Raw genomic sequence first — 19,170 nt, forward strand, 5'->3', positions numbered from 1 at the left:
GTTTCAGAACAAAAAAGAAAATTTTGCATCAGTGAGATTGACGGTTGAGTGGAGACTTTCCTGAAGGAAGGTTCCTGCTCTTTTCACCAGCTGAGCACATGGGAGTTTGGCCCCTGGCTGCAGTGCATACCTCTACCAAATGATTTGTGCAGAACAGCAACAGTCTGGGTAGTATAGTATGAGCATGGAGTGGGCACACTGCCTGTAACTGTTTAGTTTTTAAAAAACTCATTATTAAGCAAATGTGTAGAGTATTAAGGAAATTTGTAGAGTATGTCTGACCGTATGAATGTGTGGCTGCTGTGCTGTGGTAAAAAGAGAATAATTGGTTTATGCTGGGTATTTTTGCATACTTTAGGCTCCTGTATGGTTTTTTTTAATTGATATTTATTTCTCAGCAGAGCTTAGAATAATTTTAAAGTTGTATAACCCAGGATTTAATGACATCTACTGTCAGCATCTGTTGTAAACATGTGTTTACAAAACAAACTCTTGAATACTTGATACTTGGAAATAAAAAATAGCATATCATGTTGATTGGGTCCACATCCTCTTTCCCAGTTCAAAGTAAGACTTAAGGTGTTTTCATTTCCAATACGTATAACCAGACAAAAAAGCATCTCTCAGATCCCGCTGCACGTCACCAGTGTCCAAGACCAGAGCTGTTAAAGCAGGGAAGGTGGATGGCATTAGGTTTGTAGCACACCACAGTGTGGGTGCTGTTGCAGGTTGAAGGCCGGCCGGACGCAGCGCTCGGCTGGCAGCCCGGAGGGCTCCGGCTCCAGGAGAGGCTCCGGGGGCGCGGCTCTGCGCTGACCCTGCTGCCCCAGCGGCTCCAGGCAGCCCCGGGCGGGTCAGGCTGTGACTGCGTCCCCTCGGGTGTCATGCATCGTTTCTGAAAGACTCTCTGGCTCGTACCCCGTTTGCTGCACATCAGTTCTCACTGAAAAATCATGTTAGAGCACGCAAACAGGATTGGGTTTTGCTGAAACTAAAGGAAGAAGTTTTGTTACAACATCACACGTACCGGGCACCCATGGCTGCTCCGGGCTCAAGTCTGGGCAGATCTTCCTTGGACAGAGCTGTTGCACCTCTTGGCTTCTCAGCCCTGACTGTTTTACACAGATCCTCACTGACTGTGCTTGTGTGACTTCCAATGTAGACAGCTGCAGGCATCTCAAGGGATTTTGGTTGGGAGAGTGGGGGTGGTCTGTGCTCAGACCTGCACTCTAAAATATCTTCTCTTAACGGTCACAAAAAACAACAGATGGCTGAACTTCAGAACAATGCTCTGATTCAAATGTTTGTGTGTTTGTTTGGTTTTTTTTTTTTTGCAAAGCTGCTAGTGTGCATTTACCTCAGGAATAACAAGATTCACCTGTTGATAACAGCTCTAAGTCACGTCCCTGCCCATGGTGGGGGTTGGAACTAGATGATTTTTAAGGCTGCTTCTGACCCAAGCCATTCTGTGATTCTATGTCTAGCTCTGGAAATGAAGCACTACACATCTTTGCTCTTCTGCAGTGCTTTCAGTCTAGGGGGTCTCAGAAAGTGTCTCACACTTTCCAAGGATGTGAGGGCAATACTGGCTGCCTTATTTTAAATTCCAGATGAAACTTTTCACATAACATTGCTACCTCCCAAAGATATGCAAGTTTTAAAGTTCTTCCTGTTCAGCTCCAGGCGCCCTTCAGAAAGTAATGAACTATGTACTGCCTTTCAGAATAGAACATCTGCCACTGCTCTGCACATCACAAAAAGCCATGAAAGTCATCCTCTTGGCTCTCCCCTGGTGTGAGGAGCACTTGCCAATGAAGTCAGATTTAGGCACTTGTTTTGTTCCTGAGCCTGCAACTGCCTGTAAAAGCTTCCTGACAGTCACGCCATGGACTGCTCATGGACTCAACTGCTTCAGCTATGGGACAAGAAGTACTGTGCAGAAAGAAGTGCAAAACATATTGGGACAGCAACACACTGCTTAGGCTGCATACTTAGAGATATGACAGATTTTGGCCTTTTCAGCTGGGTTTGGTTTTATATTTCATGCATGTTTCCAAGAAAGCAAGGATCAGAGCTCACTGCTCCCTTTACCTCTTGCCTACATAATGAGTGTCCTTTATACTTTCTTTCCTCCACACTCCTATAAGAGACCTGTAAAAAAGCCTGCCACCTAGTTTAGAAGATAGGGCACTGTTCAGCTGATAGTTTAGATGAATGAGTACTGTCCTAGAAGGAAGGTAGACAACATTCAAGATGCTCTCTCTTCCATTTCCTGAATGAGTACTTTAAGCTCTCAGGTAAGGAGGAAGGACAAGTGGGGTGAATGGATGGACCACACTGTTGCACCATTCTCTTCTCTGCTCTACCCAAGCATTAAGAGAGAAACTTTCAAAGAATGGAGGGCACACTGTTGGTGCTGGATAATTCCCTGCACAAAGACACAAGACATGGTTGTGTGGGACCTTGCTTCAATTTGCCTTTGTCCTTCAACTCCTCCCAAACTCGCTGGCTCAGCCTGCTCTGCACCCTGCTTTGAAATACATCCTGTGCTTGCTACTGTGCTTTCAGGGTAGATTTCTCTCAAGGCTGTATCTGACATTGCAACAACTGCTTTTTGAAATACTTAGATTCGCTCCCTTTCCTGATCCCCACAAACGTCACCTGAAACTTCATGTCTGCAGGAGCATCAGAGCCCAAGGACTATGTAAAAGAAAGAAGAGTTCAAGAAGCACAGATTTAGAGGCTGAGTTTAGGTATGAAGGTAATCTTATTTTCACAGGCCATCGAACAAACATAGAGTTCATGTAAGACAGAGTTTACCTTGAAGGCTTAATTCTTTTTCATGCTGACTCTTGTACAAGGAGACACAACTCCTGGCTAGAGATCTGTGGTTCACTCTTGGTGAGCCCTGCATGTCTGGTCTGTAGTGCTTTGCTGTCCCAGGGACGGCTGTGCAGTGAGGAGAGAAAGCAGCAAAGCAAGGCATGGCTCCATGAAACACTGCGTTACTTCTGGGAACTGCTGGTTGTGCAGCTCGGTGCATGGAGTTCAAGCAAGAAAGGATTTGATGAATTTGGAATTAAAAAAACTAAAATCACAGCGTGCCTTAAACAACAACAACAAAAATATACATTACTCACATCTCCAGGAATAATTTATAACTAACAGAATGTTGTGTGTTATTTTGTTACCGGTTTTTAATGTGGATGGATTCTTAAAACTGAAACTGTTAACATATTTTTGAAATAAAACTTATTCAGGAAGGAAACTGGATCATCTGGACTTCTCTGAAGCAGGTAAAGTAAAACACTTTTTATTTCAAGAAATATTGCTTCTAGACTTTCCCGAAGCCAGAATTGTACTATAAAAGTATCACAGAAATATTATACAAGATTTAAAAACACAGTTTGTATCCTAGTAACTTAAAACCTATGTACAAATAGCATCATTCAGGACCATAAATACGTTTTTCTATCAATCTGCCCATGACACATACATCAGATAAAGAACTAGTAATTTTAACATATTTACAGAGTCCATCAAAAGACTGCTTCTTAAAATTATTAAAATCCTACTAAAAGAATCTGCTTTTTAAAAAGTTTCCACTTAAAATACAATGTAATGAATGTAAGTTTAACCTGCAGTGCTTGCAATAGCCAAAAAATATTCACTACACAAAATAACATGTAACAGGTAGGAAACACACCCATGAGTTGGACACTGTGGAATTACATCTGTTTGAGGTAATTCTCTTTAGTTGCTGTTGTCATAATTATTTAGAAATTTATAAAAAAAACAAGGGACAATGTTAAGTTTTGAGTAACAGATTTTCTGAGTCATTTTCATATTATAGTTTATACAATTTAATGTTCGGTAAAGTTCAAGAAAAAATTTAGAATACAACAACAAAAATTATTACTAAACTACTATTGTTTACTCTCATGTGCCTTTTGTGTCTAAAATAATGGAAATCTAACATGATTTTATCATTCCCTTTAATGCCTATTCAAAACAAAAAAGGAATTCAAGACTCAAAACTATAATAATGCTTTCAAGATACTGTTGAGAATAATAAAAATCAGGCGGGGTGACAAAAATATTTATGTGTTGATGTAAACCTTTCTACCAGTATCAGAAAAAAAAAAAAGGTCAAAAAAATTAATGGAATTTTAATTCTGCAATATCAACATATAGGGAAACAATCCAATTTAAACAAATCCTTCTACAGTTAACAATCATTAGCCATACCTTTCTGAGAGTAGATTTAATAAAGCAACAAAAACATGCAATATTTTTGCTAAAATAATATTTGAAGAATCTTTTTCCACAATCCATGGTGTTTACCTCTTTCAGGTCAGTCTGTTTATTGGTTTCACAATTTCACAAGACAACAAGCAAACTAAGAAACTGTAAGGTATTAGATGCATAAATGGTATGGCATACAGATTTTAAAAGTGCATTTTACTTGAAAGCGTGGCATTAAGAATTGCCAGTGGTTAAAATAATTGATGAAGAAGACATTATGCAGGGATATTGGGTGAACTGAAACACTCATTCATGGTGGGATCATTTGGAAATAGCGAAAGTAACTTGAGTGTCCTCTTCAAAGAAATAGCTTTTAGCTTTCAGATAGGGTGCTACTGCATTTGAAAGTTAACACTGTTTCTTTTAATGGAAAACTGGAAATCTTGCTTCCCAGTGTGGAGAATTACAGTGAGAGCAGTGCGTGTGAATAAAAAAATGCACAAATACTGAACTGGGCTCAATTTAGCTGCAAAACATATCTACAATAAACGTGGAATGTCAGTTGTCATGATTACCTTTGTTAGTTTGCTAATAAGAAAAGGAAGAACTTACTTAATGGTTTACAACTTGATCTAATCCAAGGACAGTGGAGCTGAGGCACTGCCCTCTGCATTTAGGATTTGTGAACTTTCTCCTGCAAGACTCTGTTTGGTTTTTTTTAAGAAAGTTCCTGCTTCCTGGGTACTGACAGGTGAATCCCTAATGGATATGTTCACAGTCTGATGAACAAAGGGTTCATCAGACCTCATGGGAAGATACATTTGATCTTCAAATATATCTTCCACAGTGTCACTGTCCTGATGAGTGTCTTTTTGAGGAATGCTGATGGGCTGTAGCATGAAGCTATGCCGGGACTCCAACTCTATCAAGCCATTTCCACTGAAATCCATATCCAAACGGTCCGATTCTTTATCCTCCATCCATTTTTCAGCTGGATGACTATTTCTCCAGTGTGCATCATTCAAACTACTTTTCTCAGGAATATCATTGTTTAATTCAAGTTTCCTCTCCTGACTTAAATTCACCGTGCTCAAAGCAAGGGCTGCAAAGTCTGTTGGCACAATAAGCTGCAACTCTTCTGCAGTCAGGCCGCTGGACTCCTCGGCAGAAGTCATTTCCACCAGGGTGAACAGCGTGGATGATTCGTCCCCATCCCCGTTGCTTCGAGCAGTGTTATTCTTGTCTGTTTTATTTTGCTGGTAGTAACTGTTCAGCAGTGCAAACATTCTATCTACATCCTTCAAGTAATTAGTCCAGTCAGCCAGACTAAGTCTAAAGTTGTGTCTGTATTCATATACACTTTCATTCACACTGTACAAGTCTTCCAGTCCTTGCCAGTCAATGTCGCCAGTGAAATTGGGCAGCTTAGCCTTCCCATCCATCCCATAACTGTCCTCTGTTGAAAGAAAGAATAAAGCCTAGTGGTGAACACTATTAAAGGTGCAAGCAAATCTTCCACGTGTGTCTCTACTTCAACTGGCTTGAAAGCACCACTGCTCATAAAGTAGGTAGCTCAAAGTGTAAGATGCTCCACCTCTTCTGTCATCAAATGAATGGTTCTGGCCTAGGATATGCTCACAGCTCCAAGAACCCCCCCTGTCTCCTGCTACATCCTTGGGCTGAGTAAAAAAAGAACAGAATCTGGTCTAATGGGGCTTTGTGATGGCATTCAGAGATAAGTCCTTCCTCTGATATTTCCAGGTAGGAAAAGTGTTTCAATACACAAATAATCCATTTGCCTCTTGAGCACTCGAGCAAAATATGCAATAACCAAACAATGGTTAAATATAAAAGATGGGACCAATCTGAAAGCCACTGGTCACCTGAACTTCAATACTCACATGAATTTTGATTCTGGGTAGCTTAAAAAATATGATCTACAAACTAACCAGACACATTGATTTAGTAAATGATAGCCAAAGGGGGTTTTAATCTATTTTGTTAATGTTCATTTTAGTTCACATGGAGAAATTAAGGGAAATAAAAACTGTCAAAAATTGGTGCAAATTAATTTATAGGACTGCACCACTTTGTGAAATAGTGTTAAAATATACACAGAGAACCTTCTTAAGGTTTTGTTTTTTAAAAAAAAGCTCTCAAAAGTATCTTAACAGCCTTTTCAAATAGTAAGTAAATAAAGGGCATAGATATGAGTCTATAAGTAACAACGGAGCTGCACTTTTTATTGATCACAGCCAGAAAATGTGAAGACACAAAAGAATCCCATTTCAAAAATATTTAAAAGTTTTGCTACAGTAACTATAGTGACTCAGATTATCAACTGTGGTGTGAAGCCATTTTATACTGAAAAGTCACACATTATTTTATTTAATTCACTGGGCAGACTGGATTCACTGATAAGATTTTATCAACAAGGTGGTCTACAAGGAAAGACAAATCAGGCAATGAAAATGTCTGTCAGGGAAAGTGACAATTTTGTCCTTATAAATGATATTGCATGCAATCTTTAGTAATTAATTCATTGGTAATGATTTATTCTCTTCCTGAAAATTGTATAGGCAGGTAGGCTAGTAGCAATTACTTTAGAACTTCAAATGGCTATAGTCCAACTGTGTGAACTGAGCTCAAATCTTCATCTATATTGAGCCCTGCATCCTACAGATGCTTCTTGGCATCTCCATTAATTTGTGTTCCAAGTTGCCCTTTCTCGTTACTTAAGTGGAACAGAAGATACAACTTTTCTCTATCACAGATTACATTCTTTGCTTCTTACTAGCTTGGGTTTTCACAGTAAAAGAATTTCTCCAATATTTAGTCCATCACATGGAAAGTCAGAAAAATACCATTATGGTCAGAAAAAACCCTTGAGATTTTTTTACAATGTGGGGCCTTACTCTGTTCCCACCAAAAGGAGACCACTTTCCTTATTTGAAAACACCTGAATCTTTGCTCTTAACTGGAAATATTTCACAACATAAAATCTACGTATTTTATTTTTTTAATATGAAATTCTAGAAATATTTTTTTTGCAAACATTAGACAATCTTCCTGTTCCACAAAGAAATGCAAGCTTTTTGGATTTGTTTGAACAATTATGACAGAGCATCTTCTTTCTTTCCTGAAGTAGACAAGAGAAATGAAATCATAGCATGGCCACATGAGAGCCATCTTCATAAGTCAAATTATGGATAATTTGTTTCCTGAAACAAAAGATAATTAAATACCACAGAGGTTTCAAGAAAGAAGATTTACTATTCCAGTGCTTAGAGGCATAAGGGGCCCTAGAAAACATCATGGCAGGGGGCTGCTTTGTCAAGGAATTTAGTCATTAAACCCTCTAAGATATTAACCACAACACAAGTGCAAAAATATATAAATTTTTCTGGTTTACTTCTGTTGGTAGGGGTTTTTTTCTTTTTTCTTTTTCTTTGCCACGTCAGAGCCTGTATAGGAAAACAAACTGTTGTAGGGACAGTCAAGTGGGTTGGTATATTATGGCAGGGAACTGAAAAAGAAGTGATGCTGTTTGACTGGTAACAGGTTTGGGGATACACCAGGGGAGTGGGGGGAAAAGCAGCAGCCAGAAAGGTGCTTTTGGGCTCAGAAGAGCCTCTGCTGCCCATCCCCAGCAGTGGGACAGAGGCTTGAGCTGCGGTGGCAGGTTGAGAAGTGGGAAAGTCTGGGGACCAGTGAAGAGGAACAGGGTTTCTGAGGAACCTCAGCAGCAGGGCAATGGGGCTGTACTGCACAGGAGTAAGATCAGCAAGGAGTTTGCTGTATTCCTACAAAACAGCTGAAAGTCTGAGTCAGAGCTACATGGTCCTTCACTCTGGATCTATTTTTTTCCCTCTAAACGTGGCACTGTTTCTGCAATCTCAGAGAAGTTTCACAGCTGGGAAAGCACTGGGAATTGTTCCATGATCTTTGTGTAAAGCAGAGAAAAATAGCTTGTTTGAAGACAGAGATAACTTGTATTCATACATGTTAAACAAATAGGGAAGCAAAGTCTTAAAGTCCTAGAGCTATTTTGGTTGACTGAGCAAGTTACCTCACGGTTTAATTCCACAACTTGCAGTAAGCGTGGAAAGTTTCCCACTGAAATCAAAGCATACAGAGGGAAGGAGAGAGGAAAGAAGAGATTTTTTCCCCTGTAAGAAATTTCGTTACAAATAGGTACAAAACGGGAAAGTGCAGATGAGTTACATTTGAGAAACAGCACGGCAGTGGGTTCCTTGATCAACATTTTGGAATTTCTCAGCTATGATATGGATCCAAAAGAGAAAAAATTGTTGCTATCTGTTCAAAACAAAACTTACTAATTTTTTTGCTGTTTGATTTTTCATTTTTAGATCAAGCTTTAGTTAAGCTTTACTCTCCATTTATCCTACCCTGGCATCCTCTATGATCTGCTCTGTGCCTGTGTTGTCTCAAAACTAAGAAGAGATTTGAATACGTCTCCTTTGAGACTAAAGATAGGTGGGTACAATCATATTCTTGGTGGCTTTGAAAAATTTCAGACAAGCAGGAGAGGAGAGAGGAATGTGAAGTTGACACATCATGTTATCAACCACATCTGCAGAGCCACACTTTGTCCATCAAAGGACAGAGGTGACACCAGCTCTTCCCTGCTGAAGCTCTCTCTCCCTCTGTGTAAAGCAAACTGCATTGTACTGGCTATTTCCACATGGGCCTGTTGTCCCAGTGTTTTACTGCAACACAGGCTGTGCTTTACTAACTCAGGGCATTTTGAACTGGAAACAGGTCAGAGTGCAGAATCTACATGATCTGAAGGAAGCCTAAGGGGCAGTTCAGATGACTTTCCGTTGTTATTCCATTTGTTTCCCTGCAGGGAGCAAGAAAAGGATCCTCTAGTAGATTGTTTTAATGATGCCTGATAAATGCGGTTTGTTAATTTAATTTTTTGATTTGTTTCTGTTTTGTTGGGTTTTTTTTTTTTTTTTTGGTTGGTTGGTTTGGTTTGTTTGTTTGTTTGGTTTTTTTTGTTTAAGAAAAGAAAAACACCCTCCACCAAGATGGGGCTTGAACCAAAATGTTGAACCCAGGCATCTGTGTAAATAGAATAACTGGGTGTCTGGAATGTCATAGCACAGAGCAATATTGCTTGTGTTGTATCACACCTGCTATTTATCACAGTAGTAAAATGTTTATCGTATGTTCTTTGGTACCAGAAGTTAAAATGTTTTTGTTACTAAACAGTGTAGGAAGATATAATTTAAGGATTAATCCTGTGTCCTCTACTATTTTAGGCAATCCTACAATTCAAAAATGGCATTTCTGTTAGATCTGTAGTTAAAATGAGAAATGCTTACTTACAAGGATGCCTTCCAATGAAAGAGTTAAAATTACAGGGATTACTTTCTATCATTGTAGTAACCAGTTCCCACCAGGCTGTAATGAGCAATGCAAACAGTGGGATATAAACCAAACGTAAGTTTATCATTTTCCTATATCCCAAAACAACTCAGTTGAAAAAATACAAAATTGGCTGCAAAACAAAATTTTGCTGCTTAAATTGGAGATCTGTACATTGAAATACATTAGTTTAATTGTTCTCTGACTGCTGGAAGCTAATGACAAGGTTCCTTTCAGAAGACCCTGTGAAAAACATTTTATGTAGACTTGTACACCCCTTGGACTCCCTTGTTTACTTTTCAAGTAAGCAATGTGTATCAGGAGCTGCTCCTCTACAGTGCATAGAGATGAAAATGTATAAAAATGATAAACTGTGAAAAGGAGCCCAGTCTAAATATGACACTCCACAGATGTTAATCTGTTTTTCACCCTGAGGACAAGTACGGCTCAATGAGCAGCGAGCGCAGTACTGTTAAGACCTGCAGTTTTTTTCAGTATCTTCAGGGTTTTATGTTATGTTTGACTGGTTTCTCCACCAGGAGACACAGGGCTCTGCATGATAAACATGTAGGTACAATAAGTATATTTTTAAAAAGAAAAATATACTTTTGAAGAGCTGTCTGTCATGTATTCCTCAGGTTCAAGCCTTTTACATATACTTTTTTAGATATAAAAACCCTCACCTGTTGCCTTTCCTCAGTTCAAATAATACAACCTTTTTAGGAAATTTCATTTCATGCTTGTCTGATCTGGTCTCAGCCCAAAGGAGCCTCATTTTTCTGCCACACTTATATTGAACAGTCTCCTGCTGGCTTCTGAGCACAGGCTGCTCATATTGCGCACTGCTTTTGCTTAAAGCGGTATCTGCCAACATTTCCTAAAGCCAGTGAGAAGATTTTGCTTTGCTTCCATAGGTTTGATTAGGTTCTTTGTACCCCAGAAAGGCTTGTAAACATATTTGGTTTACATGTGAAAAACAGCTGTGAAGACTTACTAAATAAAACCAGAAAAACACCTCCAACCCATCCAAAATCAACAGGATAACATAAGAGCAACCCAAAAGAGGTGGTTCTTTCAGGGTAATTTTCCTTGGGCAAACATCTAAGAAGTACAGGCATGAAATATGAGCTGTATGAAGTCTTGCTATGACAATGAGCTACGTTAAATGCAGAATGGTAGATCTAAAAAACAATGGCCAAGTTCAATGTAGAGTAGTTAGAAAGTGCATGCATCAAAAGCTATGCTGTGTGCAACATGGCAGGATACAGACATTAGTTGAAATGGACTGGAGTCATGCAATTATTTGGAAAGAAGCTGCTGAGGAGAATAAAAAAGTGTGGATACCTGTGTGGATCATAGCTTCCTCCATCTTTATTTCCTGATATAGGAAAATACAAGAGTAACTTTTGTTAGTGTTTAGAACTTGTAAAACCATTCAAAATGTAGTTTTCCATGCACAGCATCTAATTCCTAAAAAGAAATGTACTGTGTTAAATAAAGACAGAGCTGCAGTCCAACAAAGACTTCCTGGAAGTTTTACATAAAAGAACTGAAAACCCACAGGTTTTCAAAAATAATAAAACCCCCAAACAATTAGATATTGTAAAAAGGAGAAACATTTGTAGATGTAGAAAGAGATACAAAGATGCAACACCACAAATTATGCAGAACAGAGTATTCCTGTGAAAAAAAATAAATCACAATGTTCAATCAGCCAAAGTTAAGTGCAACGAATTCCAGAGACAAGAAGTAAAAAAACCAGCTTTTCTTTTACCCAGAGACTCTTGTAAAGAAATATTGCTTTCTTCAAAAATGAAGAAGACTACTGCTGATTAGAAGTTTGAAGTCTCAGTTTTGGTAGGGAACCTGTAGTTGTTCATATAGGCAGACAGCATTTGAAATAAACACTGGATTTAACACCTCACCCAATACTGGGAGGCAAAAGCTGATGAAATAAAGCCTGCAATGGAGAAAAGAGTTATAGCTGTGAAGATTTGCATGTGGCCATTATAGCTCCAATAACGATTTCCCTTCTGCAGCATTTCTGTCAAATGATGGTTTTTGTCATCAACATCAAGACGGCAAGAGTAACCTGTGCAAACTTGCAAAGAAGTTTCCTGGTCATGTGGATGTGCAGGATGGTGTATATGGATAATTCTAAATTTTTCAGAGCAACACTTAGGAGAGTGACACTTCATGGATACAATTTGAGCTAAAGTAGATTAAAAAAAAATTAATAAAATGGAAATAAACATTTCTATTTCTCTTGTACCTGTTTCAAGTCCCTTCGGCCTCGGATTGCACTGCTTGTAACCTTGACAACTTCGCAGTTCCATCAGCTGGATGTGGAGTTGATTCAAAATGCCTCTTTCCACTGTGTGAACTGTATTGGTCAGCTGAGAAAGAGAGGAATGAAGGGAAATGATACTTGTTAACAAAAATTAAAAAAAACCCTAGAGGAGCCTGGTGAACGACATTTTGTAACGGGAAAAGGGGTTTACCTGATAGGGATCAGTATTCATATCAAAATATTCCAAGAAGCCAGTTGCAAACTCACAAAAGAGAAAATTGTGGGTGTCATTAACAGTTCTCAAACACCAGTAAGTGTTGTTATTGGAGCTTGTGCAAGCACAGAAAGAGCCCACTGTAATTAAAGAAACAAGTTATTAGTTTTCAGTGAAAAATAATATGCTTGTTTCTTCTACTAGTACCTTTAATTGCAATAATAAAATACTAGCCTTGCCTTAGATTTTTATTAAGATTTATTTAGATTTGGTTACTGTGACAAGTTGTGAACAATATCAATGTTTTGAACAGACTTCATAAAAATAGTAACTGTAGTATAATACATTAGCTCTTCTTTAAGTTTTGGACTGTGTCAAAAGGACGTTTTTTACCCCATGACTCTTGCTGGAGCATTACCAGAATGCACAGCAATATGAGAATTTTTTTCATAACTTTTTGTTACTCCACAGTTAACAAGTAATTAGCCAATATAATTGTTGTCTTTAAAACAAAAACCATGCATGTGACTACTTTAGAAATATTTTAAAATGTAGAATACATATTAGCAGAAATCCCAGTGCAATCAGAACAGATTACCATTAGGAGACCATTTCTTTCTCCAAATGAAAAGTTGTTCTTAGCAAATTTTCAGCTTCAAGTCAAATATATTGTAACTTAATTTTCACCTGATCTTGAAGTTTTTGAAAATAAAGTTTTCAATCACTTTTCTTTCTCCACCATCAAAAATGAGAAAAGTATTGTTTGTTAATGCCGAATACTGAGAAATGTTGAAGTATGTCTCAACAGAATAGTAATCTGTATACCATGAAGTTTAAAGAGATTTAAAATATGCTTTACCTCTAATATTTTGTTCATATACACAAGTGCTATGCAGTTGTGATTTTGAAACTATTTTAGCATAAAAAAATGGAGTAATAGGAAGAATTCATAAGGGACAGTATCTGCATTTTGGTCACGATAAGTTGTTTATTACATACTTTGAAATAAAAACTTTAAAATTAAAGTAGACCTTTTATGTGCTGAAGTTTTTGACAGCATTAAAGGTCAGAATAATTCTTTGATTGCATGAAGTGGAAAACAAGTAATACAGCAGAGGATAGCCTGGATCACATCTGCATTTTGCCATAAGACTTACAGTTCCAGAATGGTGCTGTTTGCCAGTGGTTGTTGTCATGGGTAAAGCACGTCAGCCCAGGCAGGCTGCACTCATCTCCCTTCTTCTGGCGCCTTTTCCCCTTCCGCTCCTTCTTCCGTCTCCGGTTCTCTTTGAACAGCTGCAGTTTGCCATCCACCTCCTGTGCTGCTTCTCTGTTCAGAGAGGAAGTTGGGTATGTCTGACTAAGAACTTCGTTCTACCTGCTAAGAGCTAGCAGTTTTTACATCTTTCTGGATTTTATAAAGGCAGAAGGATGAGAAAGTGACCTTCTAGCTCAGCTTCCCCAGCTGTTAAGATAAGGTGTTCTCTTCAGCGAGCATGAGAAAAGATGCACTGCTGCATTTAGGTTTCACTGGATCTTTAAAAAATAATATTGATCTGGTTTTGATAATACTATTTTCATCCTTTTTCTATCAACAGGTTGAAGAAATATTGTCCATAAACTTTCACAAATTGGTCCAAAACTACTGAAGGTTTCTTGTGATAGCTTACCAAGTGTGACCTGTTCTTCCCCTCAGCTCGTCCCTTCTTCTCTCCACAAATAACCCAACAAAACCCAAACCAAAAACCTCCCCAAATCCCCAAAACTGTATTTCTCTAGTCACCAAAAAGCTAACTGTGAGAATGAGAGGTTAATAACAATCTTACTTGAAGGGATGAAGATGGCTCTTGAGTTTCTCTTGGGCCCTTACCCCTTTCTCTTTGTTGTAATAGCTACAGGGAAAATTTTAGGAATTATTAAGTCATGAAACTATTTTCAACACAAAACCAAAACAGAAATATACTATCGTTGGCATTTTCTTAAGGAACTATACAGAATGACTCACAATTTTCACTTCATTTACCAAAGTTATATCTGTGTGTTCCTATGCTAGGTTATAGCAGAACTACAACTGGATTCAAACATGTTAGTAGAATGCAAACATTTTTAATCTTAAAATGTTAAAATTTATCTTCTTGTGGTTCACAGTAGCTTCTACCCATATATAATTAAAATAGGGGCCTACAATGGTTATAAATATCAATAAAGCTTTGTTCTTTTATTTTCCATCTCAAAACCCCTGGAAAATGCATAAGCCTTAGAAATCAGTGTAGCATTCAGTATTTAGTGCCATCTCTCATACCTCTGTTTACTACAATCACATTCATCTGGTTTTCTTCTTTTTAGGTGTCCTCTAACTTCCCTCAAATTCTTAATTTTATCTTGGAGAGCTTCGATCTGCAGAGAATATTTCTGACTTAGAATTATTCTTTGAAAAGCTATCAGTGTAAAGACTTCACTGAGATTTTAAAATACCTCTTACCTCCTTATCAATGTAAGCCTTGTGGTCCTTCCAGGCTCTGGCAGATTGGTACAGCTCCCTCTCACAGTGAATAGTGTCATTTGGAAGAATGAAACATCTGTAGATGTGAGTTTAAGAAATAGGAAAAAGAAGGTCAGTCATTTCCCAGTTGCCCACCCATTTTTTCTCTTTCTTCCAACATTCCTAATCAATTATTTTTTATATTCTGCTAGTAAATAAAAAAAATCTACAAGTTCTTCCTGTGTTGACTTAATAATAACAATTGCTTTGATCTGGTTTCTCTGGAAAAAAACTTCATCATCCATGACAGATGGTCTGTGCCTGCTAAGCAAAAAATGAAATACATTCTTAATCAATCAGAAATGAAATTGAAACTGAAGTAAAAATCTGTTAAGAATTTAAAGCCTCCTGTTAATCAAATGTGTCATTGTTTATTTAACCACCAGCTGCTGAGAAATCTATTCTTCTTGCCACATGAGTGTAGCCCATCTTCCCAGCAGGCAAAACACTCAAGAGGAGAACATACAGCCAGAGGGCTGAAGATCAATATAATCAGTAAAGACCAACAAGAACCAAAGTTAGAGGAAGGAGTTCAAACAGGTGGTTAAACAAAAAGTCTACAGAGAACTTGAGTTAAAAGACATTGTAAGGACAAAATCATTCACAACAGTGTTTGAAAAAACAGCTCTACCAAAAGGAAAAAAAAGCACAAGAAAGACCGAGGCAGCAGACTGAGATAGAAAATCCAGCAGAGTGCAGGCTGGGCTTTCAAAGTCATCATATTGACAAGCAGAAATGCCTTAGTTGGAAATACCTATTTATAGATAGAACTATTTTAGGGTCCTGCTTCATCAGAACCCTTCTTTTAATTTTTGAGAAGAATAACAGAAAAAAAGATGTAGATGTTTATCTCTCCCCATGTAATCCTATGCTGGTTTTTTGTTCACTCAAAGAATTCTGAAAGCAATACTGTTCTGTAAAGGTCAAAACAGTTTATGGAGAAATAATAACCTTTTTTCTGGAAAATTATTTACAGCTTTATTAATTCCATGGTTGGAAATTATCAATGTAAGAAAGGATAATTTTTACTGTTCTAAACTAACTTTTGTGTTTCCCTAAAAAAATGTAAAAAGAAGAAAAGAGAGAAAATCTTTTTATGTTTTAAATATAATAAAAGAGATTAAACAAAGATTTCTGTTGCCTGCGTCTTCCTGGCTTTTCAAACCAATCATATTAACATTTTTAAACTAAAAATTAATTTGAGATGTTTGCACCTTTTCATTCTGTTTTAGTGTATCTTGAATAAACAGGTCTAATGTATCTTAGCTAATGTTAATGGCTGCAAACAACTAAGGATTAAGAAACATGATATAACTGACCTAATCTTCCTCGTGTGGAGTGGAACTTCAGTCATCTCAGATTTAGGCCTCTATACTAAACTGGTAGTCTAGACTTTATAATGAACAGCAGGAGCATCAGCTTAACAGGGTGATTAATCCATCATAACATACATATTTTGATATGAAGAATGAATTTCCCTCTGCAGATGCCTACTCCTCCTCAGAAATAAAACCTGAACTAGAGACCTCCATTTAAAATACACATACTACATATAAATGATTTCACTTCCTAAAAAATACAGCTCAGGTTTATCTGAAATCTGTGCTGGCAGTTTCAAGTTCCTAAATATGACATGGAGGGAGAAAGAGAAAAATCAGAAAATGAAGATTTTTTTCTAAGAAACAACAAAAAAAGCCGTATAGAGAAAGCAATCATACTTGTGTGTCACTCTGACAGAGCTGGGTTGACCTATAGCATCAGTACCATCAGCGACCATTGTGTCACGAGCAGCACGAGCAGTTTCCTCTGCTTCTTCCTCATTTTCAGCATTGTGACGCTTGGTGATACTTCTGGTCTTTAACACCTGTAGCTCTTCTTCTTCTAGATTTATGTCATATATTTCACCTTCAAATTCCACAGACAAGGACCGGGTTTGGCGAGTGTGAACAAATCGAGGTTTGTATTCTGAAGCAGAAGAAACATTCACAGTTCAATATAATACATATATAGGTATATACATGACCTGTGCCATGAACAGAAAACATATTCCAAAGAGAAGAATGCAGTTCAGTAAAACCAGTTTATTTTTTCTGTGCCTTTAGAGAAACTTATTTAATGATGTTTTGATACATTGTGGCCCACACTTCCATGAGCAGCATGAAATTTCGATTGCTTCAAGGTTTGCATTTCATGTTAGTCTGACCTTATGCCACAGCTGGTATCTGTATCTTCACATAGAAAACATTACTCAGAAATCAGATATCTAGAAAGAGACACTAAAAAAAATCAGAGACCACAGGATTAGAAACCACTTTAGAAAATTAAATCATTCAGTACTGTGAAACAAGGTCACCACCTGTAAATTGGCATGTGACATATTTGATGTATGCTTTAGAATAAAAAGTAATTTTAAAAGATTAACACCTTTTCCTTTTTAAGGGTAAGAATTTAAAGGGTAAGAGTCCATCAGATATCAGTATCTGTATGTATCTACATGTGTATATGTATATACTTTGACACGCATGTCACCTGTATTTATGTGTATGAGTCATAGACCATCAAAACGTTGCTGCATTGCAGAGCTACAGTAAGATTTATTATATCATTTTTACCCCTGACCTTAGTAGGATTACAGCTCTTTTGGTTACTGTGTATGTGAGTAAGACTAACTAAGGAAATAAACTCTTTCGAGGGGTCTTTAATTCTATGTACAAGAAAACCTGTGTTTGGGCTCAGTCTGAAAGATCTCACTCACACTTTTTACTTCTTTTGCTAAATGCACTTGACCCAAACCAAGCTGATAAAACCAACAGTCAATACCACACCAAAGCATGTCCTGTCTAGCAAAACCACACACAGAGAGTTCTAGACACACAAAATTAAGCTTGTAAATGTCAGTTGTAGGTCATTTCCATCTGTTGCATCTATGCTGAGCACACCCATGTCACCTAACACTAATTTATGCAATAGAAAACAGTAGCTGTAGGAAAGTACTGCCTTTGGCAGGCAATGTCAGTTCTAGTGAAGTTTTTATGTGTCTTTGAGAGACTCACATGGAACCTTTCCTGCAAGAATCTTTTAAAATATCATAAAGATATCATTGAACTTTTCATTCAAACCACCATGTCCTAAACCATTTCAGCAACTGCCTGCTGTCAGGTGGAAAAAGTCTCAATCAAGGCAATGAGGACATTTATTTTTATGAACAGAAAAACTAGTTTCAAAGCATCTTCCTGATCTGTAACCATACTACTCCTTAATAAAATTATGTAGAAAGATTCACAGGGTCAGATGGGACAATTTCTTGCATTTAACAGCCTCTGATTATACTACTTAATAAACAAGTGACTGAAAGGGTGGAATGTATAAGCATCTCATGCACGTGTCATCTGAAGACAGGCCTGAACTAGTAATTCCCTTAAAAATATGTCATCATTATGAATCTTTCCCTGCTCCACTCAGAGGAGTGTTAAGGCTGATTTGGAGGAGGCAGAGAAGGGAAGAGATATAAAAGTGTTGTCAAGATTTAAAGCATAAAAAAGCAACTTTTCTGATGCCTCCTTCAGATGTTTTCCATCCTTTCCCTATTTCCTCTCCCCAAGTAACTTGCTCCAGTTGCAATCCCCTTTCAGCCCTTGCTGGTGCACTCCTTGGCAGCACTTCTTTCCAAGGTACACAGAAGTTATCTCCCTATGAAAATATCACTTGAGGGAACTATTCCCCAGTTTGAGAATCACCCTGGCAGTCTGTGGCATGTACACTTTTCAGCAGAGGTCTGCCTGTACACACTGTGAGGCTCCTTAGACCACACTAAATAAATGGAAGAAATTAGATCAAGATAGTATTTAGGCTGAACAATGAGACAACTTAAGACAGACAATATTGTGGTTGAATGCACAAAGAATACCAGGGATTCTTGTTCACATCCAGAGTGGGGAGGCTTTAAATCAGGAAATATTTCGAATGATACTGCCATTATTTTCTTATTTGCTAGACATGTGTGTAGCACCTTCTAACTTTTCTGTTTCTCATATGACTTTACTATCATCTTATTTTAAAGACCCATCTTTATTTTATTCTCCAGTCTAGTACTCTAGTTAAAGAGCAGGAGAATACAGCCTACTCTTCAACAAATTCTAAAATCCTGCTCTGCTTCTATCGCTACAGCTACAGAAATTCACTTGCATTGCTGGGCAGAGAAAAGAAAAATCGTGCTCCATTTAAAATAACAGGCTTCTTTTGTAGAAATCATTAGCAGAAACAAACCCAAGTGCTACAGTTCCCAAACCCTCTTGTACTACGCCTTCAGCACACGCTCCGCTAGAGGACACTGTGATCTCACGCGTGTCCCTGCGGGGATCCCGCTCCGGACGCGCAGGGAAGGGAGAAGGGAAGCGAGAGCCGAGCAGTATTTCAGCCCGAGAGCAGCCCCGCAGTGCCTCGGGGGGCAAATGTGTGCAGGGCACTACCAAACAGCGAGAATTC

At 38.0% G+C, this 19,170-nt stretch overlaps 1 protein-coding gene across 15 annotated transcripts in view; it reads right to left on the minus strand.

Annotated features, from left to right (window-relative positions):
- Positions 1–3,283: 3,283 nt before the first annotated feature.
- SULF1 (sulfatase 1) overlaps positions 3,284–19,170 on the minus strand; it is a 127,991-nt gene continuing 112,104 nt past the window's right edge. For 14 of the 15 annotated variants that reach the window (XM_017731242.1, XM_017731234.1, XM_017731238.1 and 11 more), the window contains 8 exons: positions 16,404–16,650; positions 14,626–14,722; positions 14,446–14,540; positions 13,970–14,035; positions 13,301–13,473; positions 12,141–12,283; positions 11,912–12,035; positions 3,284–5,701 (listed from right to left, as the gene is read on the minus strand). In XM_017731242.1, the coding sequence (XP_017586731.1) occupies positions 4,878–5,701; positions 11,912–12,035; positions 12,141–12,283; positions 13,301–13,473; positions 13,970–14,035; positions 14,446–14,540; positions 14,626–14,722; positions 16,404–16,650 (1,769 nt within the window). In that variant the 3' untranslated portion in view covers positions 3,284–4,877. Of the gene's footprint in view, positions 5,702–10,983; positions 11,018–11,911; positions 12,036–12,140; positions 12,284–13,300; positions 13,474–13,969; positions 14,036–14,445; positions 14,541–14,625; positions 14,723–16,403; positions 16,651–19,170 lie in introns of all 15 variants that reach the window. The other variant, XM_017731248.1, reaches the window with a different exon arrangement.

The sequence above is a fragment of the Corvus brachyrhynchos genome, unplaced genomic scaffold (assembly GCF_000691975.1).
Source record: "Corvus brachyrhynchos isolate BGI_N302 unplaced genomic scaffold, ASM69197v1 scaffold633, whole genome shotgun sequence".
NCBI classification, from domain to species: Eukaryota; Metazoa; Chordata; class Aves; order Passeriformes; family Corvidae; genus Corvus; species Corvus brachyrhynchos.